This window comes from Scomber scombrus, chromosome 12, assembly GCF_963691925.1.
Source record: "Scomber scombrus chromosome 12, fScoSco1.1, whole genome shotgun sequence".
Taxonomy (NCBI): Eukaryota; Metazoa; Chordata; class Actinopteri; order Scombriformes; family Scombridae; genus Scomber; species Scomber scombrus.
In genome coordinates this window covers 644,047-664,233 of record NC_084981.1, presented here as the reverse complement: position 1 = coordinate 664,233, position 20,187 = coordinate 644,047, and the positions used below count along the sequence as shown (strand labels likewise).

At 39.8% G+C, this 20,187-nt stretch overlaps 1 protein-coding gene across 1 annotated transcript in view; it reads right to left on the bottom strand.

Annotated features, from left to right (window-relative positions):
- slc2a15a (solute carrier family 2 member 15a) overlaps nt 1-18,242 on the bottom strand; it is a 36,360-nt gene extending 18,118 nt beyond the window's left edge. Inside the window, exons 1-7 of the mRNA XM_062430249.1 lie at nt 18,198-18,242; nt 15,492-15,590; nt 11,295-11,455; nt 9,091-9,215; nt 8,148-8,293; nt 6,373-6,505; nt 5,768-5,955 (exon numbers count right to left, since the gene is read on the bottom strand). Coding sequence (XP_062286233.1) covers nt 5,768-5,955; nt 6,373-6,505; nt 8,148-8,293; nt 9,091-9,215; nt 11,295-11,455; nt 15,492-15,590; nt 18,198-18,242 — 897 coding nt within the window. The remainder of the gene's footprint in view (nt 1-5,767; nt 5,956-6,372; nt 6,506-8,147; nt 8,294-9,090; nt 9,216-11,294; nt 11,456-15,491; nt 15,591-18,197) is intronic.
- Nucleotides 18,243-20,187: the final 1,945 nt, after the last annotated feature.

Below are 20,187 nucleotides of genomic sequence, written 5' to 3'. Positions count from 1 at the left end.
GTTACCGCCCATCGTTGGATTCTGGGTGAGGCCATCTGTGGTACGGCTCGCATGTCACTGAAAAGTGACAACAAGGGCTTGTGATCTGTCACTATTGTGAATTTCCGTCCATAAATGTACTTATGGAAACGTTTTATTCCAAACATCACTGCTAGTCCTTCCTTATCTAGTTGTGAATAGTTCTTCTCAGCTGCGTTCAATGTTCGTGAGGTGAATCCTATGGGTCTCTCCGTTCCATCTGGCATGTGATGGGACAGTACGGCACCTACTCCATAGGGTGATGCGTCACATGACAGCACAATGTCTTTCTCTGGGTCGTAATGAACAAGCACTTCAGCAGACTGCATCATTTCTTTTGATCTTTCAAAAGCAGCTTGTTGTGCCTCTCCCCACTGCCATTTTGTCTCTTTTTGTAACAGTTTGTGCACTGGGGCGAGGACAGTTGACAGATTTGGCAGAAACTTGTTATAATAGTTTAACAGTCCTAAGTATGCCTTCAACTCTGTTACATTTGAAGGTGTGGGTGCCTCTTTGATTGCTCGCACCTTCTCATGGACTGGGTGCAGCCCTGTTGCATCCACTTTATGACCCAGAAACATCACTTCCTCATTCATGAATAAGCACTTGGCCCTCTTTAGTCTGAGACCGGCTTCCTGTAGCCGTTTCAGCACCATGGCCAGAGTCTGCAGGTGCTCTTGGTCGTCTTTCCCTGTGAGGAGGATGTCATCCAGGAAGATGGTCACACGAGGAATGCCCTGCAGCAGTCCCTCCATGGTCCGTTGGAATATCGCTGGGCTTGATGAAACTCCAAAAGGTAGCACTCTGTATGTGAACAAACCTTTATGGGTATTTATGGTCACGTACTTCTTTGCTTCCTCTTCCAAGGGAATCTGGTGATAAGCGTGACTCAGATCTAATTTTGTGAATTTCTGTCCACCTGAAAGCGTGGCAAACAAGTCCTCAATTCTGGGAATCGGGTACTGTTCAAGCTTTGAGATCTGATTTACCGTCAGTTTGTAATCTCCGCACAGTCTTGCGGTGTCATCGGGTTTCAGCACTGGGACCACAGGCGCTGCCCACTCAGCATGTTTAACAGGTTCAATGATCCCTTGGGTGAGGAGACGGTTGAGCTCCTCCTCAACTCTTCCTCTCATAGCATATGGAACGGGCCGGGCTTTAAAAAACCTGGGGGCTGCTTCTTTGTCCACATATATTTTGGCTGGGGGGCCTTTGAATCTCCCGAGTTCATCTTTGAAAACCTCCCCATACTCCCCCAGTACCTCCTCCAATGTCACTTTTCCCAGATGGTGGATTTGGGATTCTGGTCTCCCCTGTACCTCCTCTGAGGTCTCTTCCTGGATGTGATGGACCTGGGGTGCTGATCTCCACTGTAAACCTAGCCTCCTAATCCAGTACCTGCCTACCAGACTGGGGCCTGAACCCGCTACAACTACCACAGGTAAGTCTTGTACTAGCCCTTTGTGCTGCACCTTAACCACAGCTGCTCCCAAGACTTTTACTCTATGGCCTGTGTATGTTCTGAGTCTCACTCGACATGGGCGTAACTTTGGTGCCTCCTTCCCCCCTAAGGTTTTGAACACCAAGTGGTTTATTACTGTTACCCCACACCCTGAGTCCATCTCAAACTGTGTGTCTGTCTCATTAACTGACAATGTCTCTACAAATGGCTCTTCTGCTGGTACATCAAGTTCATCTATTTTGTACAGTGTGAACATGACTTCATCTGTATCAACGCCATCTTTTTCATCTTTCCCCTGTCTGACATAATTTGCTCCCTGTGTTCTCCCCTGCTTTCCTGAGTGAACTCCACCCCCTCTAGCCTTTGAATTACTGGCTGGGCCTTTGAACCTACACACTTTCTGAATATGGCCAACTTTACCACACTTGTGACAGGTTTCTTTAATGAACCTACAGTCCCCAGCCCTGTGCTGCTCCCCTCCACACCTGTAGCAAACCTTATGCTGGTGCTGCTGCCTACTGGGGGTCTGCTTTGCTGACATTTTGTGCACTGTTTGAGGTGCCCTCAAGTGTGGCGGTGCAAACTCCAGAGATTGTAAGTCCTTCACATCTTTGCTGGCTGTCTCAATTGCCTGTGCCAGCTTCAGTGCCTTGTCGAATGTCAAATCCGGCTCTGACAACAGTCGGCGCTGTATGCGGTCATCTCCTATACCGCAGACCAGTCTGTCCTTTATCATCTCAGACAACTTGTCTCCGTAGTTGCAGTCTTGCGATAATTTCCTTAGCACAGCAACATATTCCATGACTGTTTCTCCATTCTTCCTGTTTCTGGAATTAAACTTGAAACGCTGCACAATCTCGCTGGGTTTAGGGTTGAAGTGTTCCTTTAATAACTTGACCAGTTCATCAAATGTCTTGTCTCCTGGCTTGGCGGGACTGACTAAGTTCCTCATGAGGCTGTACGTCTGACTGCCCACTGAACTAAGTAATATAGCTTTCTGTCGACTTGCATCGTCGATCTCATTAGCTTCAAAAAAATGGTGGAGCACTTCAAAATAATCCTCCCATTACTGGGTTTGGCAATCAAAAGGAGCGGTGCTTCCTACCATAGCCGCCGCCATGATTTTTCTTTTCTTTTCTTTTTTTTTTTTTTAAACTTTTTTTCTTGGTTACAAAGTCCGGGTGGTATGCTAACTTAGCAACTTAGCAGGGAGTCTTACTCATTCGTCTTGATTCCCGCGAGGCATCCGCTGAAACTTTATCCTCGTCGCCATTTATGTAGTAACTCAACGGGAGGCTTCTTGCTGAACAATGGGGGTTTATTTTATCCTTGACGAACACATTTTAATCTCTCTCAGTCACCACATTACTTCACAGTCTTCAGTATAAACTACTTCTTCTATCCTCTGTCGGACTCCCCAACAGGTAACAACTCTAGCCAACGCCACCTAGTGGACTGGCAGACATCTACATATTATGTCAATTACACAGTTACAACAGTAGGGGAGGGGCCAAGGTCACGCAGGCACGCCACTACGTCAAGGGGTACTAGTTTATTGCAGGCTCAGAAAATTAGGAAAAATGAGAAATAGTTTAAAGCTCTATCTCCACAATTCAGAACTGCATAGTTATCAACCTTTTCACATGTTTTCTGTAACCATTTTCCAACATGTGTAAATCAATGAATTGACTTTACAAAGACTTTAAGAGTTAATATACTGGTCCAGTTCAGTTACGGAAATTATTGTTGGACCATTAACCTGACACACTGTTTCAGGTGTTATATGTGTGTTTTGATTGTGTTTCAAATAAAAGTAGATCGGAAAAATGTTGGAGTAACTTATATAAACGCAGTGGCGGAGTGGCCTTCGGGACGATCGGGAGTTTTCCCGGTCGGCCGGTCAGCCACCGAGGTCAGGTGGACCAGCCCACATTTAATGTGAGCGGCCGCCAGACGTGTGTAAGCCCTATGCATTATACATCATTATTTTACTTCAAGGCTCTACCCTCCACGAAAATCTCCAAGGCTATACTATTTAATAAAGAAAACGTCCAACCAACATTTATACCACTTGCTTACTCTCTATATCTCATTCATGGTTACCCTGCACACTCTGATCTCTCCCATCAATCTACTAATTTTTGTGTAGCCTATCTTAATTTAATTAATTAATCAGGCGTTACAAAGCTTTCATGGTCATGGGGGCAGATGGTGGAGGGCTGGTGGTGGGCCGGTGGTGGGCTGGGCCGGTCAGAATTCTCCCGGTGGCTTTTAGTGCCCCTATCCGCCCCTGTATAAACGTATGTGTTTATAAATGAATAGTTACAAGTAAACCAGTTTTTAATAGAAAAGCATTTTCCCCAGTATGACACCCTCCAAAATAGACTGCGTCTTATACACTGGTGCGACTTGTTTACCAGTTTTTGCAGTACTTCTCTGTCTAACCTAATAACCAGAACCCTCCATAATTATTAAGCCACCGCCAAAGAGTGAATGACTCAAAATTACTGTACTTGGTGTAGTTTGGCATTGGTTCTTACCTGAAAAAATAGGACTGAATGACTGACTTAATGTGTCTCTCAAAGTTCAACAGAGGGTCCAAAATTACCCCGAGGTTTCTGGAGTTGAGTTGGTGGAAAAGGAAACTGAGTGCTGAAGTGAGATTTCAGTGATTTGATTGTGGCCAATGATGACTTCAGTTTTGTTGTAATTTAGCTGCAGGAATACACCCTTGTGGAACTTCACAGGTAAGGGGAACACTGTGATATTGTATCACTGATGGAAACAAAGAGCTTATGATTTGATAAATAGGAATGGAACCATTCAAGTCCTTGTACCAGTTATCCCAGCCCACTTTCTCAGACAATCATTATGCAGTTTTATAGTCCTACAAAGATAGAACTTTCTCTATGATTGGCAAAAGGAAAATATATAATATATTCTGCAATTGATCAAATAATGTTTTAACCTCAACAAATTCTAAAAGCTACTTTTTTTTGGATTTTGGGGAAAAAATGTAATTTTTAAATAGGTCTGTAGTTCGGATATTAAGCAGAATCCAGATCAGTTTTTGTTTTTTTCAGAAGGGGTTGAATAAGTAGGTACAGAGACCAGAGAACAGAGACATGTTGAGAATAGTGGGTATCAAGGGCAAAGTAGGAATTTATTTGGGTGGTGTATTTCTGCAAAGTTATCCACAAAGGCTAGACTCCGGGAGCAGCAGTATCCTTTCAGCCAGGTGTGTAGCTAATCCAAGTGAATTTCATTTAGTTAGCGGTTGTAATTTGCAATTTGCAGGTAAAGCAAGTCAATTATTTTCAAAATGAAACCCAGGCAACCTGAAATTTGTTGTTGAGTGTGATTTACTCTGAGTGAGCGAGACAGGAGCTCCCCAGAGGAGCTTGCGGCAATGAAACCCTGCAATTCCGCCTAGAGCAACACCAGCCAAGGATCCAGCAGTGAGGGATTTTGAAAAAGATTGATCAAGAAAGAAAGATTTTCAAACAACATGAGCGAAAACAATAACATAAACACTTAGATTTAGTAGCTGAAGAACATTCTTCAGCCTGCCCAATGCCTGCCATCGCACAGAGCAGAGATTGAGCATGTATGCAGAGTTGAGTATGCACATGTCAAATTTTTGTTTTCAGTCAGATTTACTGTTCAAACTTTAAAGTATGTGCTTGCGAGAGTTCCACTGTATGCTCAGAAAAGTCCCACTGCGCACTCACTAATGTGTCACAAAAATAATGCCATACCTTCCGCGCCCATACAGGCGTTGGAGCAAGCAAGAGAGTCCAGAAGCCTCTCATCTTCTTCAATTTTGTGTAGAACGGGGATCCTGCCTTCAAATTCAGTTCTGTGTGAATCTAGGATAGGAGACTACTTGGACAATCAATGAGTGGCTCAGGCACAGTTCTCAAAAGATGCCGACATTTTTCTAGCATCTGTTTGGCCCGTGGCAGCTAAACAGTAAACAGACCATGAGTTGAGTAGTCTAGATTTTTTTTTTTAAATCATAGCAACATTTCAGCTATGCTGACATTCTTGGGACTGAAACCCTGCTGCATGATGCAAATGCTTCATTTCAGCTTGGACTACTGAAACCTTTGGGGATTTTTTTCTTGGGGAAGAAACTAACTAAACTGTAGTGAATTTCTGAAAATTCAAAATTTCTGACTTTGGCTACTGCTACTAGTAGTATTAAGAAGTGCACATCATAGGTAGTATATCATGGCACCTCCTTTTTGTTTTAGGTAAATCACTCAGTTTATAAACCATACTCACAGCATCGATGCCAGACAGTTGCATGCCGATGTTGATGACCACCACGCTGAGCACCTGCCAGCGGACTGTGTCATCTAGCAGCAGTTTCCATACTGACAGCGTCTCCATGGATGACAGGGAGCGCTGCTCTTCCTGCATCTCCTCAATCTCAGCCTGGATGTTACACTTGGTCCTGTACCACTTCAGAGCTAAAAGACAGGGGACCGGAAGCAGCATGTTTACAGTGCATCATGGAATGATACCACATATAGATTTTTCTCTTTTGTTTTCTCCAGAGCAAGACACTGTATCTCAATAATTACTGTGATAAGATTATAATTCTATTGCCAATATAATCAGAGAATAAATCAAAATATTTCAGTGGCTGCCTCATGTTTCCTCGTGCATCTCTATCAGGACAAAACTTCCACTGTGCATTTGTACACAAGAAACATCAAAAACTAATAAATCAGGACAGACTGCCCTGAAATTTGCGGAGCATATTCATGCTATCCAGAGGATGAACCCTTTCCATTTTGGACTCTCCATATGCTTTCCTTTATGCAACCACTCTCTACAGTTCTCTGCATCTCTTTGTTGATATGTAACAGAGCCAACACACTGACCTGTGATGGTGGCGTGGACATTGTGCTTCTCAATCAGCAGGTACCTGGGGCTTTCTGGGAACCACGGCAACAGCATCAACTGGATGAAGGTGGGTACCACCACCACAGAGAGAAACAGGGGCCAGTTTTCCTCCTGTAACCATTTCAACACGAGTAGTTGCACACAATTCCAGTCCTAACAGGGCAACACTGCTTGTCCATGATGTTGTGACAATACAGGCATTTTGTTAAAAATTGAGAGAAGAAAAGACTAGAAAAGAAAATTCTGTCAGTAATATAAAAGGACACATTAGGTTCTTTTGCTTGATAGAGTGCTTTGTAGTTTGCATTAATCAATTTTTCCTAATGAATTCATTTTTTTGTCCACTGCTGCTCTTTTCTTCTCTTGTCATGTACACCAAGGTTCCATTTTGGGCCATATTATTTGGCACTATACAGTATAGGCTTCCAGTGGGGTTTTTCCACAAACACACATCTCAACATCACTTATCATTGCTATGCTGATGACACACTGCTGTATTTCATATTAGCACTGAGTGAAATGCATCATCCTTAGTCCTGTCTATGTCAAATGCTGAATGACCAAAGATTTTCTACAGCCTAGTGAAAGTACAACAGATTGGTCCCACAAATTCTACTAGTGTTATCACCAATTTCCATGCGTCTCCATTCTGGGAAATTCATCTTTGATGATGATTTGACAAACAAACTTTGTTGTTGGTATTAACTTTTTCTACACTTATTTTTTCTTATGCAAAAACAACCTTTCCTTCCCTGTCTTTCCTTAATCTTAACCTTTTTTTTTTTTAAAAAGGTATTGACACACACATACACACACACACACACACACACACACACACACACATACATACATACATACATACATACATACATACATACATACATACATACATACATACATACATGCATACACACACCCTAACTATAAATAAAACATAAAAACAAAACTAATCTTAAATGTTTAGGAAACAGCTGATCTGTAACCTAAGGAACATACTGGATTAATAAACTGGACGAATGTTAGAAATACAGTATAATCTGGGGTAACACAAGAAAGTCATTTTGGTGCTGAAGAGAACAGGCAGTGAAGATGTTTGAGAATCAAAGTGATGTAATTGAATTTAATATTCCAAGCTGAGAAAAAGACAGCAGCATTTCTAAAAATTTGAAGCCATCAAATGGCTGAATGGGAGACCAGTAAAAAGAACATTACAGTCATTCAGTCTGCTGGTAACAGAGACACGAAGAAGTGTTTCGAATTCTAACTCTTTTTAAATATTATAAATAGAGAAAAGACATGGTAATGCTGTAATTTAGGTCAGCATGAATAACAACTCCTAGGTTTTTGTCTGGTTTTGTAGTCCTAAGAGATTTGGATCCCAAATTAGTACAGACCCTCCACCTTTGTGGCATTGCACTCAACACATAAAAATCAGTCTTTTTCCTCACTGCAGGATGTTTCATGAATCACAAATTGATGTTTTTCAAGCTGTTGAACATTGAATCTAAAATGGTTAAGTTATCAGGAGACAGTGAAATATAGTATTTGTACAAGAAGTACAAGAATTGACCCTTGAGGGAAAAAAATTAGAAGTTGAAGTTTATTAATGACTTCTGAAACTGAATAACTTATTACAAGCATCTGGTCCTATAGCCATAACAATATGGTTACCTGAAATTTGCTGCAAAATTTGTTTAGCAAAGCCGAATCCCCTCCACACATTAGGTGTTGTTATAAAGCAGTGTTTGTCTACCTTTCCTAGCAGCTCATGTAGACCAAGGATCTGGGCAGCGAAGACTCCAGTGCCAATAAAGATACTTGGCACAAGACCCAGGAAGCCTCGGAGGTTCTTAGGAGCAATCTCACCCAGGTACATCGGTACTACACTTAGAGAAATCCCTGCAGTTAAAAACAGAGAAGGATATCTATTTAATAATGCTCTGATTTACTTTGATAAAAATGGATCATGACTTCATAACGATTCAATAATTCTGTAAATATCTAAGTAAGGAGTCAATGGAGAGAGTTACACCAGATGACCAAAAGTATGTGGACACGTGAACAAATTATATGGTCTTCCAAACATGATACCCATTAAAAGGTTCAGCTAAAAAACTGAACATGTGTAGAAGGTAGTTGGATTCAGGAGTTTTCAAAGTGTTCCTTTTACTGTCTACAAATATTCTCAGTCCAGGCTAGCAGTTTTCCCTCCTGGGAAAAGAACCTGGGGTAAGCCCTGCCTCCCCCTTCTGAGTCGTCTGCTGAATTGCCAGAACTTCTTTGAAGCCAACCAAATATCCCTCTCTTTGGCCTCCCCAAAGCCATAACTGAGGTTTTGCTTCTGCAACCACAGAGGCTGCAGTCATTTAAGCAACCTGATAAATGTCTGCTGCTCCAGAATTCCCCTTGACCAACCAAGCCCAAAGAACTCCTCCTCTACAGCTTCATGGCTTCCTTCACAGCTGGTGTCAAGCAGCAGGTTCTTTGGTTTCAGTCAAGACAGGCATGATGGTCACAACTGAGAACAACTCTGCACTGGAGGAACTGAACATGGCCCACCCAGAATCCACATATGTTGACAGGGAAATCCACATTAATTTGGCGACATAGCGCATGTACCCTGTACATAGCCTAACTTCAAACAGGTGCAAATCAGTGTAGAATTCATGCAGAGGTGTGTGTAGAAGTGTGTGAACCTGAGTGAATTCCTGTGATGAAGCGTCCAAAGATGACCATCTCAGGAGAACCACAAATCCTGCTGAAGCCCATGAGTGAGCTAGCAATAAACACCAGGATTGTTGTATTTACCACTGTGCCTTTCCTGAAAATACGTAAACAAAAAAGGAATAGGCAGACATTATGAACATACATAAAAACATATGACCCAAAGGTTTATGAAACAGCAAGGACAGGGGCAGTATATTGGTCTGGAGGCCAACAGCAGGAACCCCCTCCCCTGATATACACAAAGTCATAATGATGGACATGTATGCCTGTATAAGTCCTGATTAGCTATAAAACGCTAACACAGCTCACAAAGGTGGGTATAAACTGTGTTTAGCCATAAAACACTGTTGTGTAAAAAAAAAACTGATAAGCCAGTTAATGGGATTATAAATCGTCTGCATTTCATTTGCATTTAAATGTCCACTAATGTTCTATGTAATAGTTGAGTGAATGAAGTAAAAGAACTTCCCTCTGCACTTTCAGGACAAGCACACTTCTGAAGGGCAGAGGGGACGACATGATGCTGGTGCACTTAGAAGGACAACAGGGCACCAGGGAGGGGGGAGAGGTTATCAGCAGCTCTGAATACAGCGGTCAGAGGCCTGATTGATAGAAGGGCCAGATCTAGTGCTCTTTGTGCCAATGTAAAAGTGTGTGTGTGTGTGTGTGTGTGTGTGTGTGTGTGTGTGTGTGTGTGTGTGTGTGTGTGTGTGTGTGTGTGTGTCATAGGGTACTTTTGTGGACAATTTTCAGACTAAAGACCAGTTAATAGGGGACAACTTGTCCAATTGGGAACAAAAGCCATGTTCCCAATTAAGGAGAAAGCTGATTGTAGGTCAGTGGTTATGTTTAGGGTTAGGGTAAGTCTCCAGGAACAACCACAACGTGTGTTCACGCTTGCGTGCGCATGTGTGTGTATGTTTCTGTGTACAGATGCCTTACTGTGTTAATCCATAAATTTTTACTCTTGTATGTGTATTGTCGAAATTTTAATGAAAGTATTACATAGTATGCTGTTTGGTGACTATCGGTGTGTTTTCCAGCCTGGTTGATGGCAGCACCAGGTGCTGCAGAGAGTCTAATTGTATTGCCAACTGGCCACCATCCACCCTCACAGTTGGGCAGTCTAGGGGGGTTTCTGGGTACAGTGTTAGGACAGAGCAGAACCAATGTCCAAATACAACTCTGAGGGCAACTGATGTCTAATATTCCATGTTTAAGGACAAACACCTGCTTTGTAGCTCACATAGCAGTTTCAGCAAGTTTAAGGTGGTATATAATATCTATCATACAGTATCTGTATACTGTACTGTAATACTCAACTCTTAATGAAGCAAGATCATAGAAATAGTCAAGAGAAACAAGATGGGTCTCATTCACCAATATGTGCATATATAAATATACAAAATAATTGCATGTTGAAAAAAAATACCATCAAGTTCATGGCACACTCACACTGACCAGTTTTGTTCTTCATGAAATTATTGCTTTGATATTCAAATATGGAAATTCCAATAAGTTATTGTCATCTACAAGTGGGAACAGGACAATTTTAATATATTAATAATGTAATTACATTTATGATGATGATTTATGGATTACAATGTCTTAGCTATTAGTTTTTTAATTAAGCACAATCACATTTTTTAATAATTGTGGTTCTATGGAGCTTACTATATCATTTTTCTAACACTGGGATGTTTATGATTTGTACATATGCATGGTTTTATATTAATGTAATCTAGATTTGTGCTCACAATGTTCATACACACAGTTTAAACACAGATTTGTGGGTACACACAATTTTCAATCTCATTAGAGTCTAAATAACCGATTTTTTTTTACCTTTGTTTGAGACCATTCTCCTTACAGTTCAAACCTACAGCAAGAACCATTGAACATTCTAAAAAAAAAAAAAAAAAAAAAAACTTGATTCTATTCTTTATTATATATACTTTATTCTTAAACCTTCATGTGAACAATCATTTACAAAGTACAACTGACAATGCTAAGACACCTCACTGATAATTCTGTCCACTCTGACTTTTTAAATGTTACTTCACTGTCTGGATCTGGTTTGTCCATCTATATATCAACTTTTTTTTTTTCCTCCTCAGAGTTATATGTGTACCTTTGCATTTCTGTGTATTTTATAGATGTAGAGAAGTCTTACCTGCCAAAGCGAGTGACCAGCATGCCCACTATGACGGAGCCAAGCAATCCTCCAATAGCGAAGACAGACACAGTGAGAGAGTACATGAGGGTCAGGGTCTCCTCACTTAGCCCTGTTCCATTACGATTCACAACTGTCTTATTGTAGAAGTCTTTTATATACTGAGACAAGGAGGAGGGAGAAGAATAGGTTAGAAGGAGATAATTCAATTCAATTTCAATTCAGTTTTAATTATATGGTGCCCAATCACAACAAATGTTATCTCAAGGCACGTTTTACATGGTCAGGTCTAGACCGTACTTTAAATTAATTTAAAGAACCCCAACATTCCCACGTGAGCAAATACGAGGAGGAGAAGAAGAAAATAGTCTAAACAGGATGGAGAGGTTTCCTCCTCAGCAAAGGTTTTGATGAGATAGGGCTTTTTTATGGACAACAGCAGAACTATTATCAGATGTTGAACATTGATTACATCAGAAAACATGCCAAAAGTGTATTCAACTATAAGGCAAAGCAGGGCCACAAGGCATACAGATTTGACAGGAAGGTGTGAATTAAAGGGTAAAGGTGCAGTTTGCTGTAGATAGCGTGAAGTAAGGGTATGACTGTGAAGGTGTTGCAAGCTCTCATGTGTTTTTCTATTTTTGTCTTTGACTTCAAACTTATCTCACCTTTGCGAATATTTTATACATATGAACACATTTTTAAAATTCTCACCTCATACTTTACAAGTCATCAAGTCTCCAAGCTCTCACATGTTGTAACATATTTACCTTCATAGATGACTTTTTTCTCAGCACATTCATCTGGAAGATTTGATTTGCCTGATTAAGCTAATTGCAGGTAAACTGGTATCAAAGTTTCTAATGGCCGATATAAAGAGAGGTGCTTGTGCTATTTTATTACAGTTGTCACTACATAGAGCACTGTGACTCCACTGATGTATGGTGTAATGGTAAATATATTTCTCTAAATACAATGGTTAATATATTTGCGACTCATATTTCAGTTACAGTCCGTACATTGGAAACACATTATTACTGGAGAAATGATGCTGGTAGTTTGGTAGTGCCTTTTCAGAGTTAATCCGCTCAGAAAATGTCTGATCATCACATTAACGACCACTCATTCAGAACTGGTAATAATAGGCGGATTATTATTATTAAACACTAGAAATAATTGTATAAATATAATAATTGAAAACAGTTACAATGATAATTCCAGTTTATTTTTCAACTGCCTAATGTCACCTCAGTGTCCATGTCAGGGTCTGTGGACATTGACAGTTTCCACATGTGCACACTAGAAAACAAGGCTGCATGTCAAATCAAACATTTTTGGTTTTTAAGTTTTCAATAGTGAGTTGTAACGATTTTAGAAGGCACAGAAAAATGATGTTGTCCTGCTGGTAACTACTGATAGAGCAGAAAATATACTTCTGTGTGTTATACTGCAGTGCACTGCCCAACATTTTGTCATTTAATTTGCAGGTCTTGTCACATAGACATAGGTTGTATTTAAGCATATGAATAATTAACAAGAGATGTTGTCATTTTTCTTAGGTGGACAGTGTCAAGAATGTTTCACAGTGGAACATGTCAACTGTTTATGGCTAAAAACAAAACAAAACACAGCACCAGTTAAATTGGTGCAAATCAACTGTGATGCAATTTTGCTTTGTGTTGTACCTGAAAGCAGTTTAATATACTGAACATGTATGTAGCCAACACTGGTCACCTCATTCCCAATTCTAGTGAAGTTACAATGTCCTCACAGATAAGATCAGCTGCAATGGACTATAATAAAGAGCAATTGGTCAATCCCGCCTCTTTGAGCCAATCAGAAAGCACTCCTTTCTAATTAGGGAGGAATCCTTGTCTTGGTGCATCATGTGGTCAATATGTCCAAGTTCCACGAGACCAATATGATACACACTTTCTTTATCTCTTCTTTTTTCACTCTGGCATTTTCAACTATCTCTCTAATCAAATCCCAAAGTCTTTTTTTGACCTCAGCCTCCTAATCAATTTACCATGTGATGGCACGAGTTGGTGGATCAGTGTCAGTTCTCCAACTGCAGGCAGGCAGGCACATGCTTTTACTCAACTAGTAACTCTTAGTATCTCAGTTCAAAACCCAACTGTAATGACAAATAGCTCTAAGTTGGAAAACGGAGCTTTGACAGTTTTAATGTTTTTATAAATATATAAATATCATGAAGTATATTTTAGTTCCAGTACAGCTCTGATAATAAATGTTGATGATGATGTATAGCTGTCATGAAAAAGGAGAGTGAATTGAAGTGAATTGGTATTCTGCTTCCTAAAGCAGCAGTACAAAATGTTTGTCAAAATGTCTAAGTACGTAATTATTCAAGAGGTGTGTGATGTATAGGAGTAAACTACATGTAACAATAAGTTGCTGTCAGATGTACAGCTATACATGATTAGCATCAGACAAAATATCATCCAACTTCAGTATTATTGGTTTTTACAGCCTGGTTGTTGCTAGCTTTTCTAATTTAATCCCTTTTTACATTATGTCATTCATATATGTCACAATATGGATGGTAAATTATTTAAAAATTATTTAATATTATTGTTCAACTATTATTTCAGTTTGTATTGCCTTTAAGGCGCACCATTTCCCATAAGCCCAAGACCTTTTCAGGTTAAATGTCAATGGTTTGACAGAAGAAGCTATTGGCTGCTAGTTTAGGTATGTCTATAATAATGTCAGGCTTAGGAGACTATGAGCTCTCTGTCACTGGCAGAATGCATATGGAGGGCTGTCCCTGGATCAGTACAGGAGCTGACAGCATGATGAGCTGCTGTTTTTTCACAACAGACACCAAATACACAGATTGTGACCCCACACTCATAGGCAAGCGCAGCAAACATTTTCACAACACCATATTTTTGGTACCTCTAGTTCTGTTAATTGTTAAGGATTAATTGGTGCAATGTACAGAACAGATCAACTATGATTACAACTAACAAGTCTGATACAAATTAAAGAGAGCAGGTGTGGATATCATAAATTAGACTGAAACAAACAGTTTAACATGTTATACTGTTTACTACACCATATTATAGTAAAAAATTGTATTTAATTTTTCTTAAATACCTTTTGATTAACCTGGTATTAATCTTAGAATATGTACAGCTGGAGCGTCCAGTGGTTGAGACACATACAATGTGGCTGTGATGTTCCAGCTTTTGTTCCAACAAGGGACATTTGTCACATGACATCCGCTCTTCTTTCCCTGTGTTTCCTTTTTCTCTATCAATTCATGATATCCAAATAAAGGCTGAAATTGCTCCAAAAAGAACAAGCTCTGAATAGTACTCCAGAACCCTGCTTCACTTTTTCATAAAGACTGATGACAGAAACCCTCAATGAAAGGTTATAGTTCGGGAAGCTAGTGGAACACAGGCTAGTGATGTCATGACTTAAGCTCACTACTGGATAGTGGAAATAAGCATTCTCTTTACCGTTTAAGCTCTAGATCAAAAGGAAAATCAGCATTATGGTCACTAATATCATTCTGTCCTTTTGCCCTGGTTTAATAGTACTGCTTAATTCTGTTTGAGATGCTTAAGCAAATGCTCAGTATCAGTATTTAAATTTGAGAGGAATATTTTAGTTCTCTCTGTGCTGTTGTTGTGCTGTTGGACAAAGTAGGATCCACTGTACACTCATCCTCACTGGGCCAAGCTACATTCCTTCTAATAAAGTCCAGTATGTCATGCAGTTCACATTCCTCACAACAAGCAGCCCTTCTCAACTACTCTCTCACTCTGTCTGTGTCAAGCAAACACATTGTCCCTCTGCCAGACGCAACAACCAATAACCACATATCCTTGTGAGTGTATTGTGCCTTGTATCATGAATTGCATCAAATCAAACTGTGAGCTGTCTTAAGCGTTACAGCCCTACTAATCAGTAGAACTAGTTTACACATCTCACTGTGGATCAAGTGTAAGACTGATAACACTGATAACACTGATAACATGGCGAATAGTGAGGCAAAAATCAGATATTTGATTTTAAATTCATAATGATCTAGCTCATATTGGCTTTCTAGAATACATTTTGGTGTGTGTGTGTGTGTGTGTGTGTGTGTGTGTGTGTGTGTGTGTGTGTGTGTGTGTGTGTGTGTGTGTGTGTGTGTGTGTGTGTGTGTGTGTGTCTTACCACAGCAGGGGAGTTGACCACAGCCAGATTGTAGCCATAAAGCATAGAGCTCCCGAAGGAGGTGAGGAATGCCACTGCCAAAAGAGAGCCGGTCAGGTGCTGCAGACAGAGAGATGTCATTGTCAGGAGGTGCAGAACACTGAATGTAGGTTTCATCTACCCTTGTTATAGCTCAAAGAAATGGAACCGTGAAGCAGCCCAGTATCCCTAGGAATATGTACACTATTGATAATTCAACACCTCACAAGTGATACTCATGGTCAACATTCTGTAACACTGTATGACGTAGTGTGTCTCTTATGTAGAAGCTAAGGGTATGAAAGTTGAGTTGGCAGATGGACATGTGGCATGTTCCCCTTTCATGTAGGAGATTAGAGTTTGCTCTTCACATTTACTTTTTTGATGGAGCATTAAATTAGTTCAGGCAGTGGCTTGAGGGTGCATATGTATTAACTGACAGAAACATTAGCTGTTTCTAATAAAAAGCTTCATAATCATTGACTAATGCACACCTGCATGTCTAATAACATCCAAGCAGGTATGCAAACATGGACATAAAAACTTTATTTTCACTTGTCTAAGTCACATCTGGTACATATCACATAGACAATTATTACCTTTTTTATGTAGCTCTTAATTTGTCCCTCTAAAATGTCTTGTTGGCATTGTTCACATTCCTCACAGTAACCAAACTAAAGGGTATGGCTAGCTGCCAGTCTAGAGGAAGTTGAAGGGCAAATACAGAAACTTTGCTCCCACAGTGGGACCAGCATCTGGTGCAAAAAAATCCAGCTAAACTTTTAAATTTCAAGGTATAAACTGTGGGGCAAATAACTGCACTGGGAAAAAATTGAGTGTGTTTTGGTGCAGTGTTTTGAGAGAAAGATAGAGTATGCAATGCTATAATGTGAAAGGAGGTATAAAATACTGTTTGTAATGTACAAAGTGAACAATGTGAAACAAGTCACAAAAGTAGTCTAATTGAAGTCAGATCAATTTGAACTTGAATCAGGGATGTTCAGTACCAGTGTAAGATGATAATGATGTAATGAAATAAAATATCAGAGAAGATAGTTTGGAAATCTACTACAAAGAAGCACAAGATATATGATCAGAGAGACTAAAAGTGCTGATTGACAGCAATGCTATCTTCAGAATACAGTATGCTAGCAGTCCTCTTCATGCTACCATTTGAAAAAGAAATTGTGAAATAATTTAGAGTTTTAATTAATCGCATTTTTTATTCAAAATGTCTGTTCTTGTTTCACCCCATTTTCCAGTGACTGGTTTCCTAATGCTACTTTCCTTTTCTTTCTTTTTTGCATGTTTACTTCATTAGATAGTTGATAGTATAGAGGTGTAATAGAAAAGGGTCTGAAATGCAGATAAACATGGAATCCTCCACTAGCTGTAGCTATTATACAACCATTGCTCTTCCCGTTTTAAACAGCCTGCAATACTGCCATAAAGAAAACCCTTCATTACGCAGGCTTTTTTACACTGAACCAGACAAGACAGACTTACAATCACATAGCTATCTCTATTTTTGCTCAACACATTGCTTTGTGACTCTCCAACAGGTAACAATTACTTGGGACTGTGTAAAATATGAGTACAAAAATACTTAATTTTACCAGAAGCAGGCAGCAGTACAACCTTGTGGGAGTTTTTTTTTCATCGCACATTACAATAAATAAATCAAATCAATGTGTATCCATGATGCTGTAATTAAAACAATATAGTTAATTACACCTCCAAACCCTGCATAACCAACTGCGCTATCACATGGTAAAGCTCAATAAGCATGCAGTGATGGAGATGGAGTCTGTGTAGAAAACCCAGTTCCAACCCACCTACATGATGCTTCGCATCTATGTCTGTTGTCACTGATGCCTACTGATACTAGGTTTAGCAACTTTTCAGAATACCCTGACAACTTTTAAAAAAAAGCACCTATCAACAAGTTTAGTTACTTTTAAAAATTATTTGGAACCTTTTAGCAACATTTGTGACAATTTACACAAGTGTGATGTGTAAACTTCAAGCCTTCAGTACACACATTTGGAAATGTACTTAACATTAAAGTAGGAGAGGAGATTTTCTGTTGAAGTAGTTACATTTTTTTAATTAAATATATTTACTAAGGCTGTCAGCTTTAACGTGTTATCTGATAAGAGACTTTGCTATTGGACAGGTGATTATAAAGTAGATTTTACTTCTGTGGCTGAAGAAGTAAAAAAGTAAAAACACAGATTTGAAAGGGGTACTATTGGAAGGATCAGGGCAGTAGGATGATTTCGATGTGAAAAAGCAATGGACCTGAAGAAATCTAAAGCAATGAGACTGTTACATGACTGCAAAACATAATACTGAATGTGCTGGTTGTAACACTCATAACAGCATAAGAAACCTGAGCTAGAAAAAGTCCATCTTTAATTATCCTGGTTTTGATTATCAAAGTAAATAATGATTATCGAAGTGAATATGAATAATCAATTTAGACTAGTTTTTCATATCATATTAAAGTTTGATTACCTACATCCAATAACTCATAAAATCGTATTAATGGTGAGCCACTGATCTACAAGTTTGAAAGTTGGTAGTAAAAGCTATTAGCTGCAGAAAGTTTTAGTAGTGTCTAAAACAATAGGGGATCAGTCACCTGACGGTTCTGGCACCCAATTTATGCAGTGAGTCTGAACTTACCGATGTGGTTTTCCCCGATGATGGAATTAAAACCTCCTCAGCCATTTAAGAAATCTGTCAGTTCCAAACAGCAACAGCAGAAGGGTTTCTTTCTAAACTGCAGGAGATGTCATGTCTGTAGTTGCAGGCGTGGTCACAGGTTTAGGCAGCAGCAGGTTAAAGTGACCAGGCTGGTTCATGAGCACTAGGTCAAGCCTCTCTTCCACCCAGCAGCCATACACAGGCCCCTGTTAACAAGCCCACACAGTGTCATCACATGACGGAGAGCAGCGTGACGGACTGAGAAGCCTGCTGGAAGCAATTATGTCTAAGTTAATTTACAAAGAGACGGAGGAGAGTAGAGGAGATACAAAGAAAGAGAAGGAGGACGAAGAGGAAAGAGAAAAGGAAACTGAAAAGAGAGGAGATGAGGTGAGGTGAGGGGGACACCACAGGAGAGGAAAGGAGAAGAGAGGCAAAGTAACCAGAAATAAATAAATAGGAAGAACAGAGGGGAAAAAGAAGAATAAAAAGGAAAGGAGGAGAGTGAAGGAGATTAGAGTGGAATTATGTAGAGAACAAGGGGAGTAAAGAGTTTGTATTATGTACAGATAAACAAAAAGAAATGGATGTCAAGAAGAATAAATCATGTTATACACAACAGCAGTTATCTGTGATGTAAAGTATATGTGATGTGTAGTATATGGGATGGAACATTCAAAACTATAGGTCCTGTCAGTAAACTTTTGAATGCAGGACTTCTTTACATGTTTTACTGAAGGATCACTATACTGATTTTTAATTGTCAAATGCAGCAGTGCACACAGACTCCCAGAATCAAACACTCCTCCAGAAATCACATAACTATCATGTGCTAATAATTTTGTTGCATTTAAAAGAAGCAGGGCAGTGTTTTCTGTTACTGCTCATTGGGTAACAATCAGCCGCTTCGCATTACACATTTCTTAATCCTATGACTTTACCTCTGCTGCTGCATGAAAGGCTGTTTTGTTTGAAAAATAACATTACCCTCAGTTTTTATTATAAAACAAGAAATAAATTATAAAACGAGTGAATTCCACCAGCTGGTCTGAGACCTGCAATGCTGTTTGTCACAAACATTGTCAGGTCATTAGATTCTGTTTTTTTCTGTTTGTTTGTTTTTTCCAACTGGTCCAGATAATAAACCATGTTAATCAGTAAGGAGTGTTTGTAGGTGGATTTTCTTACATTTGGACATAGCAAGGCTAACTTTTCCCTCGTTTACAGTCTTTTTGGAAGCTAAGCTAACCAGATGCTGGCTGTAGCTTCCTATTTAATGTACAGACATGATATTGGTATCAGTCTTCTCATCAAACTCTCTGCAAGAAAGCAAAAACATGTATTTACCTAAATGTAAAACATTTCCTTAACATTGAACAAGTGCTCTGACCTAAATGTTGTTTTTACTGTAATGTTGCAGGTAATGTTAAAGAAAGCAATGTAGATGAGTGGTGTTAACTGTAGCAACAGAACAGTTGATTATATCAGCTGAGTTGTAAAGCCTGACCATTCATTAACTGTTAACCTCCATCTGACTTTGTGTTCATTCATTGCAATTATGTTCAAGGTCCTTTTATTTACAATCTTTTCACCAACCACCACTGTCTATGACATTCAGAGAGGGACCCCGAGGTCGCAGAATGCTGCAGTCAGGGTAGTGAGGCCTTGGGCGGGGGGAGATAACGGAGGTGTGACGGTGAGGAAGTCGTCAAGTAGATGAACGACGTACGGGAGTTTGCAATTATTAATCAGGATCCAGCACAGAGCCTCGGACAAGGAGTCGAACATTTTTGGGCTGCTTTTACACCCGAAAGTCAGGCGGACTGCAAAATAATAAGCACCCTTCCAGGAAACACCAAAGAGATGCCAGTAGTCGGGGTGGATGGGGAGGACTTTGAATGCTCTAGTAATGTCTGCTTTGGACAGCCACGCACCTTGACCTGCGAGCCAGATCAATGAAATTGCGTGG